The sequence below is a fragment of the Scyliorhinus torazame genome, chromosome 11 (assembly GCF_047496885.1).
Source record: "Scyliorhinus torazame isolate Kashiwa2021f chromosome 11, sScyTor2.1, whole genome shotgun sequence".
In the NCBI taxonomy this organism is placed as follows: domain Eukaryota; kingdom Metazoa; phylum Chordata; class Chondrichthyes; order Carcharhiniformes; family Scyliorhinidae; genus Scyliorhinus; species Scyliorhinus torazame.
Window position 1 is genome coordinate 10,259,369 of NC_092717.1, and position 26,299 is coordinate 10,285,667.

Sequence of the window (26,299 nt, forward strand, 5' to 3'; positions counted from 1 at the left end):
CTGAGAGAGTTTGGTTGACGGAGTTTGATGACGGGGGGTGGGGGGGGTTGTGAGTGGGTGCGGAGAGAGATTTCCAAGAGGTGATTAGGACAATGACAATCTGGGAAATGATGGAATAATGTTTAGTAATAGTGTCTCGGAGTAGCGATGACTGGCGTTGTTGGAGAATTGTCATTCAGCAGTGACGAGCGATAGGCTCTTTTATCCCATACAGCAAAAGCCTCCCCTTTGTCAGTGGGGTTGCTAACGTGCGAGGAATGGATCGAAGGGAATGGAAAGGTGCAGGTTTGGAGGAAGATAATTGGGAGTATGCGAAGGAGATGAGCGATTGACAATTTTAATTTCAATGGCTTCAAAATGAAAATCAAGCTGTTCGGAGGCTGGGGTAATGGTGTAGGGTCCAGGTGAATCACGGAATCTGAAGTCAGCAGAAAGGCCAAGACTTGTTGATGGGATGTTTCAGCTTTAAATTTAAAAAAAGGGGTGGAGGGTGTTGCTCTTTTTAGCCTTAGTTTATTACCTCTGATTATGTCACCTTTGCTCACGAGCCGCCAGGTATCTTTCTGATACCGCCACGTGGTTCAAACTCGAGTTATGATTAATAAGTCAGCACACCAGGGGCCCAGGTACCATTCTGACCTCTGGTCACTGTTTGTGTGGAGTTTGCACTTTCTCCCCGTGTCTGCGTGGGTTTCCTCCTGGTGCTCCGGTTTCCTCCCACAGTCCAAAGATGTGCAGGTTAGGTGGTTTGTCCATGATAAATTTCCCCTTATTGTTGAGGGATGTGTAGCTTAAGTTAAGGGGTTATTGGGATCTGGTGGGGAAGTGGGCTTGGGTGGAGTGCTCTTTCAGAGGGTCGGTGCAGACTCGATGGGCCGAATGGCCTCCGTTTGCACTGCAGAGATTCTGTGAACTCCAATGTTAGTTCTGAATTGAGGTGTACATGACTGTCCATCAAACCAGATTGCAGATAGACCCTACTTCCACATCGGTGTGGTATTTGTCTTAATTAATTTATGGGAAATGATGAGTATCGCTGGTCAGGCCAGCATTTATTGCCCATCCCTAGTTGCCCTTCAGAAGGTGGTGGTGAGCTGCCTTCATGAATCGTTACACTCACAGTGCTGTTAGGGAGGGAGTTCCAGCATTTTGACCCAGCGACATTGAAGGAACAGTGATATGTTTCCAAGTCAGGATTGTGAATGACTTTGGAGTGGGACCTCCAGGTGATGGTATTCCCAGATATCTGCTGCTCTTGTCCTTCTAGATGCGTAGTGGCCGTGAGTTTGGAAGGTGTTGCTGAAGGAACTTTGGTGAGTTCCTGCAGTGCATCTTGTAGATGGTACACATGGCTGTCACTGTTCATTGATGGTGGAGGGATTGAATGTATATTGAAAGGGTAGCAATCAAGCGGGCTGCTTTGTCCTGGATGGTGTCGAGCTTCTTGAGTGTTGTTGGAGCTGCGCTAATCCAGGCAAGTGGAGAGTATTACATTACACTCCTGACTTGTGCCTTGTAGATGGTGGACAAGCTTTGGGGAGTCAGGAGATGAGTTATTTGCCATAGGATTCCTAGTCTTTGACCTGCCCTGGTAGCCACAGTATTTATATGGCTAGTCCAGTTCAATTTCTGGTCAGTGGTAACCAAGATATTGATAGTGGGGCATTCAGCAATGGTAATGCCATTGAATGGCAAGGGGCGATGGTTAGATCCTCTCTTGTAGGAGATGGTCATTGCCTGACACTTGTGTGGCACACTTGTCAGCCCAAGCCTGGATATTGTCCAGGTCGTGCTGCCTTTGGACATGGACTGCTTCAGTATCTGAGGAGTCTCGAATGGTGCTGAACATTGTGCAGTCCTCTGCAAACATCCCCATTTCTGACCTTATGATGGAAGGGAGGTCAATGATGAAGCGGCTAAAGATGGTTGAGTCCAGGACACTACCCCGAGGAACTCCTGCAGTGATGTCCTGGAGCTGAGATGATTGAAACCACCACAACCATCTTCCTTTGTGCCAAGTATGACTCCAACCAGTGGAGAATTGCCCCCCTGATTCCCATTGATTTTCAGTTTTGCTCGAGTTCATGGATGCCACCCTCAGTCAAATGCCATCTTGATGTCAAGGGTAGTCACTCTCACCTCACCTCTTTGAGTTCAGCTCTTTCGTCCATGTTTGAATCAAGGCTGTAATGCGGTCAGGAGCTGAGTGATCCTGGCGGAACTCAAACTGAGCATCCGTGAGCAGGTTATTATTGAATCCAACAATGCCGACACTTAACAACTAAGGACATTACAACTGAACTTTGTAGTGTTGTAAAAATATTTTCTGTTTGAGAGCGTTTTGAGAATGGCTGTCTTATTGCCCCTAGATTTGTTCAGGGCCCGAGAAGAGTTCTATTGATAAAATCATTGATTTGGGACCTCAGCTGGCTGGAATATTGGAACACAACGTGGTTCTCGGTGAGTATTTAGGATTGACATTGCAATAAAAACTGTCTTGCTGAACCTTAAATGGCCCAGTCATCCGCAAACTGGGTAAGATTGGGATGAATAGATTTCAAAGCAGCCAAGTGTGCTGTCATCCATTTTCGACTAAACTTAAGGGATGAGTTGGAGTAATCTTTTCAAATGACAAAATAACTATCAACAGTTATGATCAATAGAGATTTAGCGATCCTTGTTCATGTAATTCAAATGCAGTGGTTGGGGAGGCGCAGTGGTTACCCTTCTATACCTTTCTCCCTCATGTGTATCAAGTTTGCCCTTCAATGGATCTATGCCACTTGCCTCAGCTGCTCCCTGGGGTAGCGTGGTCTACTTTCTGGGTAAAAAGGTTTCTCCTGAATTCCCGTACCGGCCTCCCCGAACAGGCACCGGAATGTGGCGACTAGGGGATTCTCACAGTAACTTCATTTGAAGCCTACTTGTGACAATAAGCGATTTTCATTTCATTTCAGTCGTGGATTTATCAGTGACTATCTTACATTCATGGTCCCTAGTTTTTGGTCTCATCTGCCAATTGAAACATCTTCTCTATGTTTATCAATTGTTTTCATAATCTTGAAAACCCCAATCGGGTCGCTCCATGGTCTTCTCTTTTCTGGAGAAATGGAGTGGAAACTGTTAATCTTTCCTGATTTTTGCACCTTCTCTAGTGTCTATATCCTTATTATTTAAGAACATGGAGACCAGAATTGTGTACAGTTCTCAAAATGTGTTGTAACTACGGTTCAATCTAAGTTTAACATGACTTTGTTGCTGGTTGCCTATTAAGCTCACCGAGGGAGAGTAAGATTTGAGCAGGGTGTAAGCCGACGCCACCAATTTCTGGCATTAAGCTGAAACGGCCTTCCTCTCGCGCATTTCATAATCTTAAATTTCTGTAGGTGGAAGTTATCTAGGCTGACACATAACTGAAGCAGCATCTGCCTTTTATGACCACACTCCTTTGTTATCTGCCTGCCAGCTAACAGCTCCTTGAAACGCAAATAGGAACAGGCCAATCAGCCCCTCGAGCCTGTTCCACCATTCGATAACATCACCTGTGATCTGACTGTGGTCTCAATTCTACTTACCTGTCTCCCTCTCCCCATAACCACTGACTCCCTTGTTTATCAAGAACCTATCATAACTCAACCTTGAATATATTCAATGACCCAACTTCTGCTCTCTGGGGAAGAGATTAATAGATTAATGACCCTCTGTGAGAAAATAAATTCTCCTCATCTATGTCTTAAATGGGAGACCTCTAATTTGTAAACCTAGATTCCCTCACAAGGGGAAACATCCTTTCATTATCCACCCTGTCAAGTCCCCTGTTCCTAGAAATCTGAATGCGACTTGGGTTGGGTCACAATATGGATCCGATGCAGAGGACTGTTTTCTAAGAAATGTGCTTTAACCCACAGTTTTTCCCACCCATGTGATAGCACTTTGTAGGATCTCTGATTAAGGCCACCGATTAATGCAGAACTATGGGGTGTTTTGTGCCATGAACTTGCATCTATTATGTTCTGGGGTGACTTACGCAGGACTCTTGCATTTAACTGGCATTGCAAGGAAACTATTTCCCCAGCATAAACCTTGCCTTGTATCTACCAGAGTTGGGTTTTGTTTTGTTTAACCGTGTTGTAGGGTAAAGGTCTTGTTTACCAGTTAGCTGTAGGAATCCTACGAGAAACGAACTTGGGAGTTTCCAGCTAAGTTACAAAGTGTGTACTGCACTGAAACCAGCCATTTGCTTTAACCAGATTGTACCAGCCTTTATGTTCCACACCAGCCTCTTCCCATCGTCCTTCATCTAACCCCATCCACATAGCCTTCTGTTCCATTCTCACTCATGTACTTCTAGCATAGGCACGAGGGCCAAATGGCCTCTTTCTGTACCGTTAATATTTTACTTTTCTGTGTTTGCCTTCATGGTGTGATAGCGTGGTCATGAGCTAATGTGTCCCTCTTTTAGCAGTGATTGATATTACGTTGACCTGCTTGTCAAAGTCAGAAGGTAACCGATGGAGATTGAAAGTTGTGCCCATGATACAGGAAAGGCTGCTATTCTGAAAGTGGGGTGTAATCAGATTTTTGGGGAAGAGTAGAAGGTGCTTTGCTGTGTGTCTTACCAGGATGGACCCAATTGAAATGCTCAAAAGTTGGAGCTCTGTTCAGTTTCTCGGAGTTAAAAATCCTCACCATTTTTAATTCAAAAATTGCTGAATTAATAGTGTGCGTTTTACCAAAGCTTGTGTTTTTCAAGAAGGCGAGTTCATACTTTTTGTTTGCTCTTAATTGATCTGCTTTCCCTCTTGCACTGCAGGTTTATATAACAAGGGCTTCATTTACCTTGATGTCCCAATATCAGATGACAGCTGCATAGCAGGTGAGCAGTTTCTTTGAAGTTCGAGTTGACAATCCTAATGTGACCAAATCTACCAGAATTTATGATCCAAGTGGATGTATGAATTAATGAATCCCTATTTTAAGCACTGGTACAGGCATGGATTGTTTTCCTTTGGAGCAGGGAAGGTTCAGGGAAATATTGAAAGAGTTCAAACTCTTGCAGCGTTTTGATGAGAATAAGGAGAAAATCTTTCCACCGGCAGAATGGTCGATAACCAGTGGCCATCGATTTAATTGGCAAATGACTAGGTGGGGGGAGCGGAAGATGGATGCATAAGTGAGTTAAGATCTAAGATGCGCTGCCTGAAAGAATGGTGGAAGCAGTTTCAGGAATAACTTTCAGAAAATAATTGGCTAAGTACTTGAAAAGAAAGGATTTGGCTGCAAGGGGTGGAGCGATTGGAGAAAGAGCTGGCACCGGCACAGTGAGCTGAATAGTCTTCAGTTCTGTATCATTTTATGTTATCCAGTGACTTTGTTTGGTAAAAGTCCATTGTAGGAAGTGAATGGTTTAATATCAGTTAAGCTAGAAACCTGGGAATGACATTCGTTACTTTTGGAATCTTCTCAATCAGCAACTTGAGTCCCTATTTTGACATTTTAAAAACAAACGTTGTTAAGCATATACATTACTTAAATTCAGTAAAGTGTCAGCTTTGTCCATTTTGTAACTATCTCACCTCTTGAGTCAGAAAGCTTTTGGTTCATGCCTCTCTTGTGAACCCATAATCCGAGCTGCCGATTCAGTGAAGTGTTGCAGTGTTTTAGGCAGGGTGGGAGGAGGTGGGGCCACCAGGTCCCTCATTTGATTCAGGGTTGAACTGAGCTCCTGTCTAAATGTGAAAGAGGTTACGGCACTGTTTGAAGAGGAGCTGAAGATTGGTGGGTAGTTGTTGAGACTTATTCCTCTAATAAGCATCAAACATTGCTGATTGTCTTATTAAAAACAGGAAATGCTGCAAAACATTCTGCAGGTCAGGCAGCATTAGTGGTTGAGAGTGAGAGACAGAAAACCAGGGTTGCGTTTCAGGTCGATGAGTCTTAAAAGCTGGGAGATGTTAGAAGTGAATGGTTTTGATGCAAGGCAAGAAGGAGGTGGTAATGTGACAAGAAATGATACAAAAGATGGGAGGGGAGGCAGCGCGATCTGTTTACGGCAGAAAGCTTCTGGAAATGTGTCAGAGAAATATGGGTAGATTCCTAGAATGTGGCTCACCCTGCTGGCTCTGTTGATGGGAGATCCCCACTCCTCCTTCATTCCTGGTGGCACTGGTGCACCCACCCAGCTGTGCTGCAGATTCAACACCTGCCTGTTCACCACCTACCTTCCCACCCTCTGGAACCTCAATCGCTCCTTCCAGGTGAAATGGTGATTTACTTTGTGGTACAGCTATCGCAATATATTGCATTCGCTGCTCACAGGGCGATCTCCTCCACACATAAATACAGATTGGGTGGATTGCTTTGTTAAGCGCGCCTCTATTCAGTCTGCAACCTTGACAGCGAAATTTACCAGTTTAACGTTTTCGTAGTGCGGAGAAATGTCTGTACTTGGAATATTGTTGAATGTTTTTCCACAGGGAGTGGTAGCAGCAGAAACTGTTGCATCCTTTATGGGAAGATTCCGTAAATATTTTTGGCACACAATATGGCAGGAGACAAAGGGTAATGAATTAATTGTGACAGATAATTGGTTACTTAGCCTCGTGATGTTGCTTTGTGCACTGTGGATAAAGAGGGGCGATTGAGGAAGCCCCTTCCCTGTGAGGAAACATCTGATTTTTGTAATTGTAAATTGCAAATGTAGTATTTCAGTTATTTAAACTTTGCTGGGAAAGAAAACATGCTGTTGATGCTTTTTGTCTTGCACTCATCAGGACAAATGCAAGAATGCTAAATTTCAAAAGGAGCAGTAGTGTGTATTGCATGAGAAAAGGGTGGTGTCTGCTTAGTAAGTTGACGCTGATTGAGGAGTTGCCTTGGAGAGCGCACCAGGGAACTATGCCCTATAAATTGTTTCTGTTTTGAGATTTGCTATTCTTGCATCTGTCCTGATGAATGTAAGGTTGAAAACTTCGACAGCATGTTTCTTTTGCCCCCCAGTTCTGTGCCATCAGGTGACTATTTAAGCTTGAAATAAATCCTGGAAAATTCAACTTGAAATGTTTTTTCCTTTCATGTTTAGTTCCGCCATTAGAGGGTTTTGTGATGAACCGGGTCCAAGGTGATTACTTTGAAACGCTTCTCTACAAGATTTTTGTATCTATCGATGAGCATACCAATGTTGCAGAGGTAGGGGGGACAAACAAAATAAATGTTGTTCTTTGTATTCTCTGAACCAGTGCAAACAAGCAGTCGCAGCAGTTTTTAGAAAACACGCATGCAGACAGGTTTCATTCCTGAAAGAGTGCTGAGCTGTCGAGGGTAAAGGAGAGACATTAAACTGAGGCCTTGCCTGCCCCAGCAGGTGGACATAAAATATCTCCCGCAGTCCTATGTGAAAGAAGAGCAAGGGAGTGCTTCAATGTGTCCTTGAGAATATCTATCCCTTGACCAACATCACTTCAGGATAAACAGATTACCTGGTCATGATCTCATTGCTATGTGTGGGATCTTGCTGTACTGAAATTGGCTACTGTGTTTCTTAACATTGCAACTGTGACCAAGTTTCAGACCTGCTGGATTGACTGTGAAATACTTTGGGACGTCCAGAGGTTGCAAAAGACCCTTTATGCATAACCTTTCTTTCTTTCCTGAAATGTTCACACCATCTGAGTTTGTTTTGTGTTACAAGCAGCTTTTTCCTTTGAAGTCCCACACTAGAAATTAAATACACTTGTGCCAGCCGAAAGGAAAAGAAAAATAGCAAAATCCGGCACAGGTTTTGAAACCAGGCCATGCATTTGGGGGGAAGAAAAGTAGAGAGTAGAAGAGTTGTGAAATTTGCGAAAATTATAGTTGTACTTTGTGTAGTTTTGTGTTGCTTTATCGACCGAACATTAAGAGTCATAGTTGGTGAACAGCGCAGGTTAGCACTGGTAATGGCAAAGATGGGAAATTCTAGTTATGACTTGGAGACAGTTGAGACGGTGATACAGTGGTCAGCACTGCTGCATCACAGTGCCAGGGTTCCCAGGTTCAATTCCGGCCTTGGGTGACTGTCTGTGTGGAGTTTGCACGTTCTCCCAGTGTCTGCGCGGGTTTCCTCCGGGTGCTCCGGTTTCCTCCCACAGTCCAAAGATGTGCAGGCTAGGTGTATTGGCCTGGTAAAATTTCCCCTTCGTATCCAGCAATGTGCAGCTTAGGCAGGGTTTTGGGGATGGGGAGGGGAAGTGGGTCTGGATGGGGTGCTCTTTCGGGTAGTTGGTGCAGACCCGATGGGCTGAATGGCCTCCTTCTGGACTCTCGGGATTCTATGAGACTATTTCCTCTTGAGCAGGGAAAGTGACGAGATTTACTGGAGCTTCTTAAACACATTATAAACTGCTGAGCAGTTGGGATTCCTAGGAAGTGCGGTCGTAAGTGACTTGGAGAGTTTTCTCCAAGGGCAAATACATACAGAAATGAGTTTGCTTGGGCAGGGTGGAGACAAGGAAAAGGTGGGTCATGGCCTGATCTGAGAGATCATGGGACAGAGTGGCCATGGGTGATTACAAGGTTGATGAATGGCCATCAATGTGGGTGGGAACAAGCTTTTCAAAACATTCAGGAGCCGATATTTTATTAATATTTGTGAGAGAGAAAGTGCATCTCTCTGAAGAATGTAATGACTTGTTTAATGTTTTGCAGTTGGCGAATGTGCTGGAAATAGATCTGTCCCTTGTAAAGGTACGTATGCTGCTTTATAAATTTACATGGTAATTGTATCTTAAACCTTTTTTAAAGTTGTCCCCACTTTTGGCTTGTGATGTTTTATGTTGTTGCGTTACTTTTCCAGCAAAATGACGTGAGATTTCAAAATGCTAAACGGAAGAAAAGTGTAGATGCAAGAAAGTTTGTTCAACCTAATTATATTATGTCTTTGTTTTCCACTGAACAACAGACATCGTTGTGAAATCTGAATTTCCAAGAAATTAGTAAAATTCCAGAATACCGTGTAATTGAATGAAATATTGTTTATCCACCCTGAGTTCATGTCCCTGATGTTACCCACTACATCATAATTCAAGCACCTGTACTATGATAAAACTTTGAATACTCTGACACACTCCAAGCAAGACCAGAGATTATACTAGTAATATATTAAAAACCTTACAGTGGCAACATTTCCAGTTAACCTTAACCATTAAACATATCTGAGCCCACATTTGTACCGGAAACTGCTTGTGTAAAACATGTCAGGCTATAATTACGCCAGTGGGTGACTGCAGCGCTGTCACTGGCAGGAGGAGGCAATTGCAATGTGACAAATCCACATTGGTAATTCCTTACATTTGATCCATGACACTGTGCCCTGAATTCTGCTAAAACTATCTACGTTTTCTGCCATTACTCTCCGAAACTGACAGGAGCTTTGAGCAGCCACACCACAGTTAAACCCAGAAACCTTGTCACTGATTCCTTGCTTCCCCCCACGGGGTGTGGGGTTGAAACCTTCCCAGATGGAAATCATCTAGAAATCACTGAATTTTTGTGGATTTCCACCTCTTATCTCAGTGTTAACAACCCTTGAAAAAGTGATATCTTGTTGAATGAGACGTAACCAAGTTTTTTTTTTTTTACAGCATATGAAGTCATAATTTCTGGTGTGCAGCCACTCTGGCCCTGAAAATCTGATTTCATAGCTGTGGAATCTCAAATTTCCCCAGATCATAAAAATGTCATGACAATATTTCATTCAGTTACACGGTATTCTGGAATTTTACTAATTTCTTGGAAATTCAGATTTCACAACGATGTCTGTTGTTTCAACTTCTTCCTTAATCCTATGGGTATGGTCCAATCTTTCCTGACTTACTGTCTGTGAGAATTCTTCAGTATGATTGCCCCGCTTGATGACATCACCGTTGCTGAAATCAAGAGAGCCCCCCCACCGCGGTAGCTATCGCCAGATTGAAATTTATGCCAGAAGAGATGAAGTCCACGCCGCAGAGCTCATTCGATCTTTGTGGCATTTTTCTAAGGGATCAGATGTGAGCACCGTCACCTCATCACTCACTGCAAAACCATGTGGCTCCTATATGTCCTTTAGATATATTTAATAATTTTGTGCAACATCATTGCTGGCGGACATAATTCTGGAGTTCATTTTGTCTCTTTAGAATGCAGTGTCAATGTATTGTCGACTGGGCTTTGCGCACAGAAAAGGACAAGTGATAAATGCAGAGCAGCTTCACCCAACATGGAAGAATGTTCCATCAGTCAACAGATTAAAGTAAGTGGAGACATTCTCACTCCATCTATATGGGTCATAGCTGTAGCTTGTGAATTTTTTAAGCTTAATGGGTGAGAAACTGACTTCCGGTGGCGGCCATAGAGGGGTAGGTCGCACATTTGATAGCTCCCGCCTGTAACGGACTTTTGGACCCCCCCCCGGTTTTCCTCGGATTTTACGGCATAAATCGGTGAAGAGTGAGACAGTAAGGAGACATCCCCCTCCGGTGTATGGAGAATTGGACCACAAGTGGCCGTGTGAGACGGCAAAGTCCTATAAGGGAGACGCAAGTAGAGCTGGTAACACGGGACAGCATGGCGGAGAGCAAGGGCCGCGGGGAGACGGCACAGTGGTCGACGGAGCAGCTGGTTAAGTTTTTCGAGGATTCCTTCGCCAAACTGAAGAAGAACACGCTGGACCCGATTAAGGCTTTGATTGATCAAGTAGTTCAGAATCAGGAAACACACGGGAGGTGGAACAAAAGTTGTCCGAGCATGAGGAGTATATAACCGTGCTGGAAAGCAAGGTGGGGATGATGAACGACGGCCAGAAAAGAATGCAGGAGAAGCTGGAGGACCTGGAGAATAGGTCCAGGAGGCAGAATTGTTGGCCTCCCTGAAGGCAGTGAGGGATTGGATGCGAGGGCCTATGTGACGGGTATGTTGAAGAAGTTGATGGGGGCTGGAGCATTCTCTCGGCCCCTGGAATTGGACAGAGCGCACAGAGCCCTCGTGAAGAGGCCCCGAGCGAACAAGCCGCCGAGGGCCATGGTGGTACGTTTTCACTGTTTCATGGGCAAGGAACACGTTTTACGATGGACCACGAAAGAACGGAACAGCAAGTGGGAGAACTGTGAGTTGCGCATCTATCAGGACCTGGGAGCGGATTTGGCCAAGAGGCGAGCTGCGTTCAATCAGGCAAAAACGACCCTCTTTAAGAAGGGGGTGAAGTTCGGGATGCTGTACCCAGCCCGCTTGTGGGTCACACATGAAGAATGGGACTTCTACTTTGAAACGCCAGACGAAGTATGGACCTTTATTAAAGAAATTAAGCTGGAGGCGAATTAAGAGGTACTTAAGCCTTGGAGAAGTACTGTGGCGGCGATTTGTGGTGCTGGATTATATAAATTTAAGTAGCTCTATGTGAAATAATGAGCTGTGTGTATGGTTAAAGGTTGCTTTGTCTTGCAGGGACCTTGTTAGAGGGGAGGGATGGGCTTTGAATTTGGTTCTGCTTTTTGGTGACTATTTTTCTAAAGTGACTGCTTCACAGTTTTTTCTGATGTTTGTTTACTGGGGAATGTGATGCTTTTAAAATGTTTATTCATGTGGGGGGAGAGAGGAGAGAACAATAGGAAGACAGACTGCTTGGTGCCAGGGGTGGGCGCTATCAAGTCAGCATGGGTCAGCTGACTCACGGAAGGGCCGTGGGGGGTGAGCAGGTGTTAAGCTGGAGCTTGACTTGGGGGATTGGGTTTCTAGTGTTGTTGCTGGGCACGAGCTCGAGGCTGGCCTAAAAAGGGTAATGGCTAGTCGTGGTTGGGGGGGGGGGGCGGGGGGGGGGGTTGGAAGCCCGCTCGCGTGTTCGCGCATTTGAGCGAACTGAAGGCGGATGTGGCAATGCTACAAGAGACACACCTAAAGGTTACAGACCAGACGAGATTGAGGAAGGGGTGGGTTAGCCAAGTGTTCCACTCAGGACTGGACTCAAAGACCAGGGGTGTAGCAACCTTGATCAGCAAACGAGTGGCATTCGAGGCAGGGAGAATCGTGTCAGACAAGGGGGGTAGGTACATGATGGTGAGTGGGAAGCAGGAGGGGGTACGGGTAGTACTTGTGAACATATATGCTCCGAATTGGGACGACGTGGAACTTATGAGACGGGTGTTAGGTAAGATCCCAGACTTAGAGTCACATAACCTGATCATGGGAGGGGACTTCAATACAGTCATTGATCCGGAATTGGACCGGTCAAAATCCAGGACAGGGAGGAGGCCGGCTGCGGCAAAGGAATTGAAGGGTTTTATGGAACAGATGGGGGGAGTAGACCCATGGAAGCTTGCACAGCTGAGGACAAAGGAGTTTTCCTTTTTTACACATGTCCACAAGGTATACTCTCGCATCGACTTTTTTGTTCTGAGCAGGGCGCTAATACCGAAGGTGGTGGATACTGAGTACTCTGCAATCGCAGTGTTGGATCATGCCCCGCACTGGGTGGATCTTCGGGTTAGTGTGGAGAGATGGCAACGCCCGCTGTGGAGACTGGATGTGGGGTTGCTAGCGTACAAAGCGATCTGTGGGCGGGTTAACAAGTCCACCCAGAACTACCTGGAAACAAATGATATGGGGGGGGGTCTCTACAGCGATGGTCTGGGAAGCTTTGAAGGCAGTAGTCAGCGGGTAATTAATCTCAATACGGGCCCACAGAGAAACGGTGGAACGGGCTGAGAGGGACAGGTTAGTTGAGGAGATACTCCAGGTGGACAGGAGATACTCGGAGGCCCTGGACGCGGGGCTCCTGAGGGAGCGGCGGAAGTTACAGGCGGAATTTGGGTTGTTGACCACAGGGAAAGTGGTGGAACAGTTGAGGAAGGCAAGGGGGGCGATCTATGAGTACAGGGAAAAGGCAAGCAGAATGTTGGCGCACCAGCTCAGGAAAAGAGAGGCGGCCAGGGAGATAGGTAAAGTAAAGAGTAGAGACGGTAGTACTGTCCTGGACCCAGCGGGGGTGAACGACGTGTTTCAGGACTTTTATAGTAAATTATGAGAGTCGGAACCCCCGGCTGGGGTGGAGGGAATGAGGCAGTTTCTGGATCAGTTGAGGTTCCCGAGGGTGGAGGAGGACCTGGTGGAGGGGCTGGGAGCCCCAATTGAGATTGAGGAAATAATCAAGGGGCTGGAGGGCATGCAGTCGGGCAAGGCCCCGTGGCCTGACGGCTACCCAGTGGAATTCTTTAAGAGGTTATCAGAGATATTGAGCCCACTGTTGGTGAGGACATTTAACGAAGCAAGAGAGAAGGGGGTCCTCCCCCCAACAATGTCGCAGGCCTCGATTTCATTGATCCTGAAACGGGAGAAGGATTCGGAGTAATGCGGGTCATACAGGCCGATTTCTCTACTGAATGTGGATGCCAAACTGCTGGCTAAGCTACTGGCCGCAAGGATAGAAGACTGTGTCCCGGGGGTGATAGGGGAAGACCAGACGGGATTTGTTAAGGGCAGGCAACTCGAGGCCAATGTTCGAAGGTTTTGAAATGTTATTATGATGCCCTCAGAAGGAGAGGAGGCGGAGGTGGTGGCAGCGATGGATGCGGAGAAGGCTTTTGATTGGGTGGACTGGAATTACCTGTGGGAGGCGCTGGGAAGGTTTGGATTTGGTGAGGGCTTTATTGACTGGGTGCGGTTGCACTATCAGGCACCAGTAGTGAGTGTGCGTACGAACCGGCTGAGGTTGGGGTATTTTAAACTACACCGAAGGACGAGCAAGGGTGCCCCATCTCCCCGTTACTGTTTCCTCTAGCCATAGAGCCATTGGCCATGGCGTTATGAGCCTCTAGGAACTGGAAAAGGCTGGTTTTGGGGGGAGGGAGATGGAGCATCGGGTCTCGCTCTACGCAGATGACCTGCACTTTTACATTTAGGACCCGTTGGAGGGGATGGGAGAAGTAATGCAAATCCTGGGGGAATTTGACAATTTTTCAGGGTACATATTGAACATGGGGAAAAGTGAGATGTTTGCGATCCAGAGGTCAGGAGAAGAGACTGGGAGAGCTGCCGCTTAGAATGGTAGGGAAGAGCTTTCGATATCTGGGGATCCAGGTGGCCTGGGAATGGGAGGTACAGCACAAGTTAAACCTATCCCGGCTGGTAGAACAAATGGGAGGGGACTTTAAGAGATGGGACATGCTCCTGCTATCACTGGCGGGGAGGGTACAGACCGTGAAAATGACGGTCCTCCCCAGATTTCGATTTGTCTTTCAGTGCCTCCCCACCTTCATCCCTAAGGCCTTTTTCAAGCGGGTGAAGAAGATTATTTCGGGCTTTGTGTGGGCGAGTAAAACCCCGCGAGTGAAGAAAGTGTTGCTGGAGCGCAGTCGGGGGGGAGGATGGGTTGGCGCTGCCGAACTTCTGCAATTACTACTGGGTGGCTAATATAGCCATGATTAGGAAGTGGGTAGTGGGGGAGGGTTCGGCATGGGAGCGGATGGAGGCGGCGTCATGCAAAGACACCATTCTGGGAGCATTGGTAACGGCACCTCTGCCGTTCTCGCCGGCCCGATACTCCACAAGTCCGGTGGTAATGGCGGCTCTGAGGATCTGGGGGCAGTGGAGCAGATATAAGAGCGTGGAGGGAGCATCGATTTGGCCCCCATTTATAATAACCAGAGGTTTGTACCGGGTAGGCTAGATGGCGGGCTCCGGAGTTGGCACAGGGCAGGAATTAGAAGGATGGGGAATCTATTTATAGACGGGAGCTTATCCAGCTTGAAAGCTTTGGAGATTGAATTTAAATTGCCAGCAGGGAATGGTTTTAGGTATTTGCAGGTGCGAGACTTCCTGAGAAAATAGGTGCCGGCGTTTCCGCTGCTGCTGCCACGGGGGATACAGGATAGAGTAGTCTCCAGTACCTGGGTGGGAGAGGGGAAGGTATCGGATATTTACCAGGAGCTTTCGGAGGCGGAGGAAACCCCGGTGGAGGAGCTTAAGGGCAAGTGGGAGGATGAGCTAGGAGGAGAGATAGAGGCGGGGCTATGCGCGGATGCCCTAAGCAGGGTTAATACCTCCTCATCATGCACCAGGCTTAGCCGAATACAATTTTAGGTAGTCTACCGGGCACACATGACAGCAGCTAGGATGAGTAAGTTCTTCAGGGTGGAAGATAGGTGTGCGAGGTGCGCGGGAAGCCCAACGAATCATGTCCACATGTTTTGGATATGCCCGAAGTGTAGAGGGTTTTGGCAGGATTTTGCTGAGGCAATGTCCACGGTACTAAAAACACGGGTGGTGCGGATTGTTGTTGTATGGTTGAGGTGTGTGAAGATTGGGCTGGGGGGGGGGAAAAGTGTTTATTTTACCATGTGGATGTCATTGTTTATGTTACTGTTATAGAAATTTTCAAATACCTCAATAAAATATTATTAAAAAAAGAAATAGGTGAGAAACTAAAACCTTCTATTAATCTGGAAATTTGAGACCGAGCAACATGTTGACTCAATTTTAAAAAAAAAACATTGTTGGCAAGTTACTAATTTAGAAGTGTTTCTAATGCATATTAAAAACGATGAGCTACTACACCACCTGCATTGAAGACTCCCAAGTGTGACGTGTCACTGGAAAGTCGCATTTTAAGTGTGGCAACCCTTGCCAGCAGCACCTGATATACCTGTGATTGTCCTTCGCAAAGCTAATAGTCCTGGTGGCTCATGCTAGTCGAGTGCTGTTGTCTACCTTCAGGGCGGCACAGTGACTAGCACTGCTGCCTCACAGCACCAGGGACCCAGGTTTGATTCCGGCCTCGGGTGACTGTGTGGAGTTTGTACCTTCCACCCCCCCATGTCTGCGTGGGTTTCCTCCGGGTGCTCTGGTTTCCTCCCACAGTCCAAAGAGGTTAGGTGGATTGGCCGTGCTAAATTGCCCCTTAGTGTCCAAAAGATTAGATGGGTTGCTGGGTTACTGGAATAGGGTGGGGCTGTGGGCTTAGGTAGGGTGCTCTTTCCAAGGGTCGGTGCAAACTCAATGGGCCAAATGGCCTCCTGCACTGTAGGGATTATACGATAAAACAATTGGATTGAAGACCATAAATCTTATTTTTCCATATGACTGACTTTATGGGACAAAAGCTTGTTTTCTTCCCCACAGGTGCAGCAGTAATATTTTTTTTAAATTCAAAATTATTGTTCCTTCTGATGTGGGATGCTGTAACTGAGTTTTCAAGCCACTGAATCAAATGGTTATTAAGCTTCAGATGGAAGCCTGCAATGCCAAATGCCACTTCAGGATATCCTTAACTTGGTTATTTTGTCTAAAACAGTGCCTTCTAGCCTACTGAATGATATTTTAAAAACTGTCTGACTCTTCCAGTATTATCGGACACTGTTTCAAACTTTTCAGAAATTTGCACCCTCTCCCACTCTGCTAATGTTCCTTTTGCCGTGCCTTATTAAAAAACTGTCATCTTTGAGAATTATTCTCGTACACGAGGACTGAACAGAATTTCTGTCTCGCTCTGTGTCTCGCTCTGTGTCTCGCTCTGTGTCTCGCTCTGTGTCTCGCTCTCTGCCTCGCTCTCTCTGCCTCGCTCTCTCTGCCTCGCTCTCTCTGCCTCGCTCTCTCTGCCTCGCTCTCTCTGCCTCGCTCTCTCTGCCTCGCTCTCTCTGCCTCGCTCTCTCTGCCTCGCTCTCTCTGCCTCGCTCTCTCTGCCTCGCTCTCTCTGCCTCGCTCTCTCTGCCTCGCTCTCTCTGCCTCGCTCTCTCTGCCTCGCTCTCTCTGCCTCGCTCTCTCTGCCTCGCGCTCTCTGCCTCGCGCTCTCTGCCTCGCGCTCTCTGCCTCGCGCTCTCTCTCTCGCGCTCTCTCTCTCGCGCTCTCTCTCTCGCTCTCTCTCTCGCTCTCTCTCTCGCTCTCTCTGCCTCGCTCTCTCTGCCTCGCTCTCTCTGCCTCGCTCTCTCTGCCTCGCTCTCTCTGCCTCGCTCTCTCTGCCTCGCTCTCTCTGCCTCGCTCTCTCTGCCTCGCTCTCTCTGCCTCGCTCTCTCTGCCTCGCTCTCTCTGCCTCGCTCTCTCTGCCTCGCTCTCTCTGCCTCGCTCTCTCTGCCTCGCTCTCTCTGCCTCGCTCTCTCTGCCTCGCTCTCTCTGCCTCGCTCTCTCTGCCTCGCTCTCTCTGCCTCGCTCTCTCTGCCTCGCTCTCTCTGCCTCGCTCTCTCTGCCTCGCTCTCTCTGCCTCGCTCTCTCTGCCTCGCTCTCTCTGCCTCGCTCTCTCTGCCTCGCTCTCTCTGCCTCGCTCTCTCTGCCTCGCTCTCTCTGCCTCGCTCTCTCTGCCTCGCTCTCTCTGCCTCGCTCTCTCTGCCTCGCTCTCTCTGCCTCGCTCTCTCTGCCTCGCTCTCTCTGCCTCGCTCTCTCTGCCTCGCTCTCTCTGCCTCGCTCTCTCTGATTCTCTGTCTCTGTCTCTGTCTCTGTCTCTGTCTCTGTCTCTGTCTCTGTCTCTGTCTCTGTCTCTCTCTGTCTCTCTCTGTCTCTGTCTCTGTCTGTGTCTGTGTCTCTGTCTGTGTCTCTGTCTGTGTCTCTGTCTGTGTCTGTGTCTCTGTCTCTGTCTGTGTCTCTGTCTGTGTCTCTGTCTGTGTCTCTGTCTCTGTCTCTGTCTCTGTCTCTGTCTCTGTCTCTCTCGCTCTGTCTCTCTCTCTCTGTCTCTCTCTCTCTGTCTCTCTCTCTGTCTCTCTCTCTGTCTCGCTCTCTCTGTCTCGCTCTCTCTGTCTCGCTCTCTCTGTCTCGCTCTCTCTGTCTCTCTCTGTCTCTCTCTGTCTCTCTGTGTCTCTCTCTCTCTCTCTGTGTCTCTCTCTCTCTCTCTGTGTCTCTCTCTCTCTCTCTGTGTCTCTCTCTCTCTCTCTGTGTCTCTCTCTCTCTCTCTCTGTGTCTCTCTCTCTCTCTCTCTCTCACTCTCTCTGTCTCTCTCTCTGTCTCTCTCTCTGTCTCTCTCTCTGTCTCTCTCTCTGTCTCTCTCACTCTCTCTGTCTCTCTCTCTCTCTCTGTCTCTCTCTCTCTCCCCTCTCTGTTCCCCCCCCCCTCTCTCCACCTCTCCCTCTTTCTCTCTCCCTCCCTCTCCCTGTGCCTCTCCCTCTCCCTGTGCCTCTCCCTCTCCCTGTGCCTCTCCCTCTCCCTGTCCCTCTCCCTCTGCCTCTCCCTCTCCCTCTGCCTGTGCCTCTCCCTCTCCCTGTGCCTCTCCCTCTCCCTGTGCCTCTCCCTCTCCCTGTGCCTCTCCCTCTCCCTGTGCCTCTCTGTCTCAAATTTGAGAGAGTTTTATTGTTTTTCCACTGGCCACAGAACTGAAACCAGCCATTCAAACCAATCTGTCTGTGCCAGGTTTTATGCTGGACACCAGCCTCCCCTACTTGATTTACTCTTCCTTGTCCCATCAGCAGATCCATCTATTCATAGAATCATAGAATCCCTACAGCCCAGAAGGAGGCCATTCGGACCATTGGATCTACACCAACCCTCTGAAAGAGCACCCTAACTAGGCCCATTCCCCCACCATATCCCTATAATGCCATAACCCCACTTAACCGTTGGACACTATGGGCAATTTAGCATGAGCAATCCACTTAACCCGCACATCATTGGAGGAAACCGGAGCATCCGGAGGAAACCCACGCAGGTACTGGGAGAATGTACAAACTCCACACAGACGCAGTCATCCGAGGCTGGAATTGAACCTGGGTCCCTGGTACTGTGAGGCAGCAGTGCTAACCACCGCCACTGTACAGCCCAATATTCCTTTCTCCACATGCAGCTATCTATCTTCCTTTTAAATGCATTTGTGCAGTTGCCTCTGTATTATAATCCCAGATCAGACCCTGACAGTGGCTCGGGCACTGGCTAAAAACCCCAATATTTTATTTTAATTGTGCAAAACTGTGAGGAAAGGATGCCTCGCTCCAGGAGTGATTTCACAAAGAAATAGAGATATGGTATATTAAAACAAACTTTATTACTAACGCAGTATTAAAATATCTTTAATGTCGCACCAGAAAATAACTTTCAATTACTCCTTAAACAATGCTACTCGGTACAGTGAATATAATACCCTTAACTGCTATCTTTATTCCCACTCAAACAAGAAGAAAAAACATTTTGGCTCTCAATCTTAATGTTAAAATACCATTAGCACCCAGGAATACCTGCTTCACAGAGATGTTCTTTGAGAAAGAGAGATCTTTCGACACTGCTTTAAAGAAAAGACCTTAATCCTGTCAGAACCATGCAGAAACTCCGGCTCCGTTTCTCCAGAAGCTGTTGTGCCCATCTTCTACTCCGACAAGTCTGAACTGCTTTGAAAGACTGCTAATATGTCTGCAGATCTATCTTTAGCTGAACCGCAGAGAGCAAACTACTTGACTTCTGTTCACAGCTTCATCCAAAACTCCACTGAACTTGCTTGCTGCAAAATGCCTGATAACTCCGCTCCACCCAGTGACAGCAACATCTTATCAAGCTGAAATCTAATTAACTCCACAGAGAATCCCCTAAATCCAAACAAAACTTCATTAGCCCAAGCTTAATTTATTTGCACCCATGGCTCCTAAAAACTTTTGTCTTTCAAACTAGAGGTTTTTTTCAAAACATGACGGCAGCAGTCAAATACTAACTCAGGCTTCTTGACCCTTAACTGCACCAAATAACTATTATCCAATATGGCTGAAATTCCAACATTCATCACCCTCAGCCACTTGTGGCAGAGAATTCCACATTTTTGACACACTTTTCAGTAGAATCTTTATTCCTGAATTCCATATTGGATTTTAAAATTTTTATTTATTTATTTTTTAGATTTAGAGTACCAAATCATTTTTTCCAATTAAGAGGCAATTCAACGTGGCCAATCCATCTACCCTGCACATCTCTGGGTTGTGGGGGTGAAACCCGCACAGATACGGGGAGAATGTGCAAACTCCACACTGACAGTGACCCAGAGCCGGGATCGAACCTGGGACCTCGGCGCCGTGAGGCAGCAGTTCTAACCACTTCGGCATTATGCTGCCCTCATGTTGGATTTATTAATGACTGTCTTGTGTTTATGGCCCTTAGCGCTGGTCTCCTGCACAAATGGAAATAGTCTTCTCTGCATCTGAGCTACCCAGTCACTTCTACAAGATTTTGGGGGGGGGGGGGGGGGGGAGCGGGGAGAGATCAAGTAATTGGATGATCAGCCATGATCACAATGAATGGCATAGCAGGTTCGAAGGGTTGAATGGCCTCCTTTGTAAAGACCTTCATCCAGTCACTCCTCAGCTGCCTTTATCCGAGTAACAAGAACCCCAGTCCGCTCACTCTTGCTTATTCGTTCTAAATATAATTTAAATAGTTTACTAGCATGTTGCAGAGCACTTTCAATTGCACATGCTGCAACATCACTTAATTAAAATGGCTACCACCACACAAAACAAACCCCAAACCAGACCAAAGAATGCCTTAGCTTGTGAAATGAAAGCTGCAGCCACACCTCCCATCAGTGACATGCAGACAGAACTCACTTCGCTCGGCGAGTGAAGGATATTTCACGTTAAATGTCTTGTTGGTTTTCATTGCCCTCATGGGGACGATGATTAGAATCATAGAAGTTTACAGCACGGAAACAGGCCCTTCGGCCCAACCAGTCCATGCCGCCCAGTTTTTACCATTAAGCTAGTCCCAGTTGCCCGCACTTGGCCCATAACCCTCTATACCCATCTTACCCATGTAACTATCTAAATGTTTTTTAAAAGACACAATTGTACCCGCCTCTACTACTACCTCTGGCAGCCCATTCCAGACACTCACTACCCTCTGAGTGAAGAAATTGCCCCTCTGGGCCCTTCTGAATCTCTCCCCTCTCACCTTAAACCTATGCCCTCTAGTTTTAGACTCCCCTACCTTTGGGAAAAGATGTTGACTATCTACCTTATCTATGCCCCTCATTATTTTATAGACCTCTATAAGATCACCCCTAAGCCTCCTACGCTCCAAGGAAAAAAGTCCCAGTCTATCCAGCCTCTCCTTATAACTCAAACCATCAAGTCCCGGCAACATCCTAGTAAATCTTTTCTGCACTCTTTCCAGTTTAATAATATCCTTTCTATAATAGGGTGACCAGAACTGCACACAGTATTCCAAGTGTGGCCGTACCAATGTCTTGTACAACTTCAACAAGACGTCCCAACTCCTGTATTCAATGTCCTGACCAATGAAACCAAGCATGCCGAATGCCTTCTTCACCACCCTGTCCACCTGCGACTCCACCTTCAAGGAGCTATGAACCTGTACTCCTAGATCTCTTTGTTCTATAACTCTCCCCAACGCCATACCATTAACTGAGTAGGTCCTGGCCTGATTCGATCTGCCAAAATGCATCACCTCACGTTTATCTAAATTAAACTCCATCTGCCATTCGTCGGCCCACTGGCCTAATTGATCAAGATCCCGTTGCAATCCTAGATAACCTTCTTCACTATCCACTGTGCCACCAATCTTGGTGTCATCTGCAAACTTACTAACCATGCCTCCTAAATTCTCATCCAAATCATTAATATAAATCACAAATAACAGTGGACCCAGCACCGATCCCTGAGGCACACCACTGGTCACAGGCCTCCAGTTCTGTCGTCCAGCCAATTTTGAATCCAATTGGCAACCTCACCCTGGATCCCGTGAGCTTTAACCTTCTGCAACAACCTACCATGCGGTACCTTGTCAAAGGCTTTGCTAAAGTCCATGTAGACAACGTCTACTGCACTGCCCTCATCTACCTTGTCTATATTGTTTTAAAATATGTCCCTACTTAACACCTGAAGTTTATTCTGATGAAATTTCTTTGCTTGCACGAATATGGATTTGACAAAGGAAAACCTGGTAAGTGCTGTTTTGGCATGTTCTGTTCACAGATCCGACTTTGCATTATTTTGCATCTGGATGAGATTGTTCCAAGCTGCTGAAACTATTAACCACTTATAACAAATTGCTGTGTGTGTGTCTGATATTAATATATATATATATATATATATATATAAATAAAATGAAATGTTATATCAGCTAATGTTTTACCCAAATCTGAAAAAAATGGGTTTAATGTATTGCTGTTGGAACTCATTTCATCGTGTTTTTGGTATGTTTAGCGCAATTCAGTACTTACGGTTCTTCATTTTTCAGCCTTGATCATTTAAAAAAGCATCTCTTTTCTGATGCCTGGGGTGTTTCCTGTTCTTTTGCTCCTGCTGTCTTTGTTCCCTTCCTATTCTGCTTTCCACAGTTTTGCCTGCAAATTTTCTCCAGATCCTTTTTTAGAATGTAGCGTTTGTGTTGCACATCCCAGTCATACCTTTGGAGCATTAAATGCAGCACACATAAATGTTTTTAATCGTTGGCTCTTGCTATCAGTGAAAATGAGATGCAAAAAAACCCCAAGAGGATCAATTTAAGGCCAAGATTTCTAAGAATTAGTTACTTCAGTAAACGTCTGTAAAAGGCCCGTATCGTTTCTATCATGTATTTGCTTAAATTTTTTAAAAGTCCTTTAAAGTTGAAGGCACAAAGAATTTCAAATGTGCAACTTTGTCGTTGTTGAAGGGGAACACCACCCAAGGTTGTGCTTTAATGCTTGATGCAGGTGTGCCATGGATCCACAGAAGATGCTGTTGTCGTGGGATGGGACTGAAAATCGGAGTCCTGTGCACGATATAACATCAACAACAAACACTGATGCAGTTAGTCAGGATGATGTAGGTTAGTGCGTGACTCTGCAGTTAGCCTTATCAAATTTACAGAGCATAGTAATGAATAATGTTTATACAATTAGGTAGCTTCTTTGATTATTGTCAAAACACGAATGTGGTGACTTGATCTTTAAAAAAAAAACCTTCTGCAAATGAAAGCAAAGGACTGTAAATGCATCATCCTACCTACACCACATGGACTGCAGCAGGTCAAGAAGGTAACTCACCGTCCACCTCCTCCAGGACAATCGAGAATGGGCTATAAATGCTAGCCTAGCCAGCGACAGCCACATCCTACAGATGATTTCATCTAATCTTCTGGGTTTATCAAGCTTTTATTCACAGAGTGGTTATGTTACTGGACTATGAACTCTGGAGACGAGAGTTCATATTGCCCCATGGCAGCTGTGAAGAATTTAACTCCGTTAATTAAATATCTGGAATTTTAAAAAAGCGAGCATCATTAATGGCTATCTAACCATGGGTTGTCCCAAAAAATATCTGATTAGTTAACGGTATGTACATTACGTTAAGGTACATGAGTGAAGAGCATTGTTTAATTTAGCACTCAGAGCTACTCGGATACTGGATTAACAGTTACGAAGCGGGCGCACATTATGCTGCATTCAATGAATAAATCTATTATCAAGAGAAGTATGAATGTTCAGCTTCACCAACTGTCTTGGGATCGTGATTCCCATACCAGCCTCCCCAAACAGGCGCCGGAATGTGGCGACTAGGGGCTTTTCACAGTAACTTCATTTGAAGCCTACTTGTGACAATAAGCGATTTTCATTTCATTTCATTCATTTTCATAACATGATTCACACGTGTTGTTTAGGGAAGGAAATCTGCTATTCTCATCCAGATTGGCCTCCAGAACCACTTCAGTGTGGTTGACACTTAACTGCCCTCTGGAGTGGCCTAGTAAGCCACTTGGTTGTCAGAAAAACTATTCACCTCTTAACTTATCGCTGGCAATTAGGGATGGACAATAGTTGCTGCCTTTGCCAGCAACACCCCATGTTTTGTGAATTCAGTTTTTAAAAAATGAGCCGCCATAGGTTGTGGCCTTTGCAGGCAAGTAATTCATTCAAGTACTTTGCTAGCTTTTTTTGTTTGTTCATAACTTTTATTTCAGATGTAAGGGATCACTGTTGTCTTGATTTTTAGCTGACTCTGCCAGCGTGAACAGTCTGAGCATGCCCGGCGGACACACTAAGCGAATCGCCTTCCTGTTTGACTCAACCCTTACAGCATTCCTAATGATGGGGAACCTTTCACCGGTAAAGGCTTCTAAAATCTTTTTTTCACGGTGCACATTATATGTAAGAAAGACTTCCAGTTTAAACGGTGCCTTTCAGGACATCTCAATGTTTTACAGCCAACCAAGTACTTCTGAGGTGTGGTCACTGTTGTAATGTGGGCAGCGTAGCAGTCAACTAACATGGTCTCACAAACAGTAATGTGGATAAGGAGCAGAGCAGCTGCCTGGATGATGTTGTTTGAGGAATAAATATTGGCCAGGGAACTGAGGGCGATATCCCCTGCTCTTCGAGATATTGCCATGTAATTTAAACCAAAAAAAATGGGAAGATAAAATAACCAAGTACCACAATTCAACAAGGATATATTTGTTGTACAGTGCTTTTGTTGCTTAGGTATGTGAAACTTTGGTGGCACAGTGGTTAGCACTGCTCCCTCACGGCACTGAGGACCCGTGTTCGATCCCAGCCCCGGGTCACTGTCCTTGTGGAGTTTGCACATTCTCCCCGTGCCTGCGTGGGACTCACCCCCACAACCCAAAGATGTGCAGGATAGGTGGATTGGCCAACGCTAAATTGCCTGTTAATTGGAAAAAATGAATTAGATACTCTAAATTTATTTTTAAAAAAGTTATGTGAAATTTTGCATCAAAAGTAATGTTGGAGTTGCTAAATAGCGTGAACTAGTTTTAATAGCATCAGGAAGGCAGAGTAAACTTCGGACAAGTTTCTATATGTAGCATTGCTGTAAATGTTTGACTTTACGATGTTCATTGTTTGTTGCTGTTTTGTCTATTTGTTTTGTTCACATTTCATGGTTATTTTTCTGCAGAATCTAAAGAGCCATGCTGTCACGATGTTTGAAGTTGGGAAGCTGTCAGATGAGTCTCTGGACAGCTTCCTTGTGGAACTTGAGAAGGTACATCATTAGGGTGAGGTTACTGTTGTTAGGGCGAGGTTACTGCAGTTTGCTTTGAAGCAGTCTGTCGGTCACTGGATGTTTCAAATAATGAAGTACATTAAGAGTTTTGATGGAGCAAATAAGGTGAAACCAGTTCCCATAGCAGTGGAATCTATTACCAAAGAATTATCGGACCTTTTATTCTATTCTGAGGACATTGATTTAAGGTCATTAGCGAAAGAGCCAGAGGGGTGAGCGGCAACATTTTTATGCCACAAGTTAAATGTGCTGCCTGAAAATGTGGTGGAAGCCGCTTCAAACATAATTTGTGTTCATTGTATGTTAACCATTTAATTGAATTAATTATTGTGGGGATTAACTGGGTCCCCGACAGACTCTGATTAAAACTTTTGTGTTTTCAAATTGTGCCTTGGTCACTTCACTGTGGCTAAAGCAGCGAGACAAAATCACTGTTGGTTTCAATTTCCTTGATGTGACTTTCTCATTTCTAGAGGGTAAGGATTGAACAGCCATGGAATTCTTCCTAATGTTAATCAGAAAATATTGGAACCCATTGTAGCATGCACCCCACAAGCTGGTCACAGTCTCGTGCTGCATTACTACGTCACTGCTCCTGGGTGAACAGCCAGTAGTAGAAATCAATGGAGCTTTTACATTGGTCAACAGGATGGATTAAGTAGTTCAGTTAATCGCACTTTTAAGGAGGTGCCGAAGCTAATAATAATAACAATCTTTATTGTCACAAGTGGGCTTACATGAACACTGCCATGAAGTTACTGTGAAAATCCCCTCGTCGCCACACTCCAGCGCCTGTTCGGGTACACGGAGGGAGAATTCAGAATGTCCAAATTACCTAACAGCACGTCTTTCAGGACTTGTGGGAGGAAACCGGAGCACCCGGAGGAAACCCACGCAAACACGGGGAGGACATGCAGATTCCACACAGACAGTGACCAAGCTGGGAATCGAATCTGGGACCCTGGCGCTGTGAAGCAGCAGTGCTTGAATTGCCTGAAATAGTTGCCGTGTATAACGTCTTGTAATTGACTTCCATGGTGATGAGAAATTGCCTTGCATAACCCTGCACTTGCGTGGGCAGTATATATGTTGCAGCAACTGTGCTTGAATTTCCACGATGTGCTGACATTTATTTTATGACCATGGCCATTGGTTTTCAGTTTTTGAAAGGGAAAGTGGAAGGAACAATGTTTTGCAACCCCCAAAACATCATTTTAAAAACAAATCATGGAATTTCCTGTAATAAAATTGGAATTTGATTTTATTGAAACACCAAGAGTCTGAGATGGCTTGACCAGATCGATGCGGAGAGGATGGCTTCTCTCGGGGGCAATTCTAGAATTGGGGGGGGGGGGGGGGGCACAGTTCCA

General features: G+C 45.9%; 1 protein-coding gene across 1 annotated transcript in view; it reads left to right on the forward strand.

Moving 5' to 3' along the window:
- The window catches only part of fam91a1 (family with sequence similarity 91 member A1), a 75,004-nt gene that overhangs the window by 26,695 nt on the left and 22,010 nt on the right, over positions 1-26,299 (forward strand). Inside the window, exons 7-14 of the mRNA XM_072466947.1 lie at positions 2,370-2,460; positions 4,814-4,876; positions 7,082-7,188; positions 8,686-8,724; positions 10,158-10,270; positions 22,619-22,734; positions 23,898-24,010; positions 24,822-24,908. Of these exons, the coding sequence (XP_072323048.1) occupies positions 2,370-2,460; positions 4,814-4,876; positions 7,082-7,188; positions 8,686-8,724; positions 10,158-10,270; positions 22,619-22,734; positions 23,898-24,010; positions 24,822-24,908 (729 nt within the window). The remainder of the gene's footprint in view (positions 1-2,369; positions 2,461-4,813; positions 4,877-7,081; positions 7,189-8,685; positions 8,725-10,157; positions 10,271-22,618; positions 22,735-23,897; positions 24,011-24,821; positions 24,909-26,299) is intronic.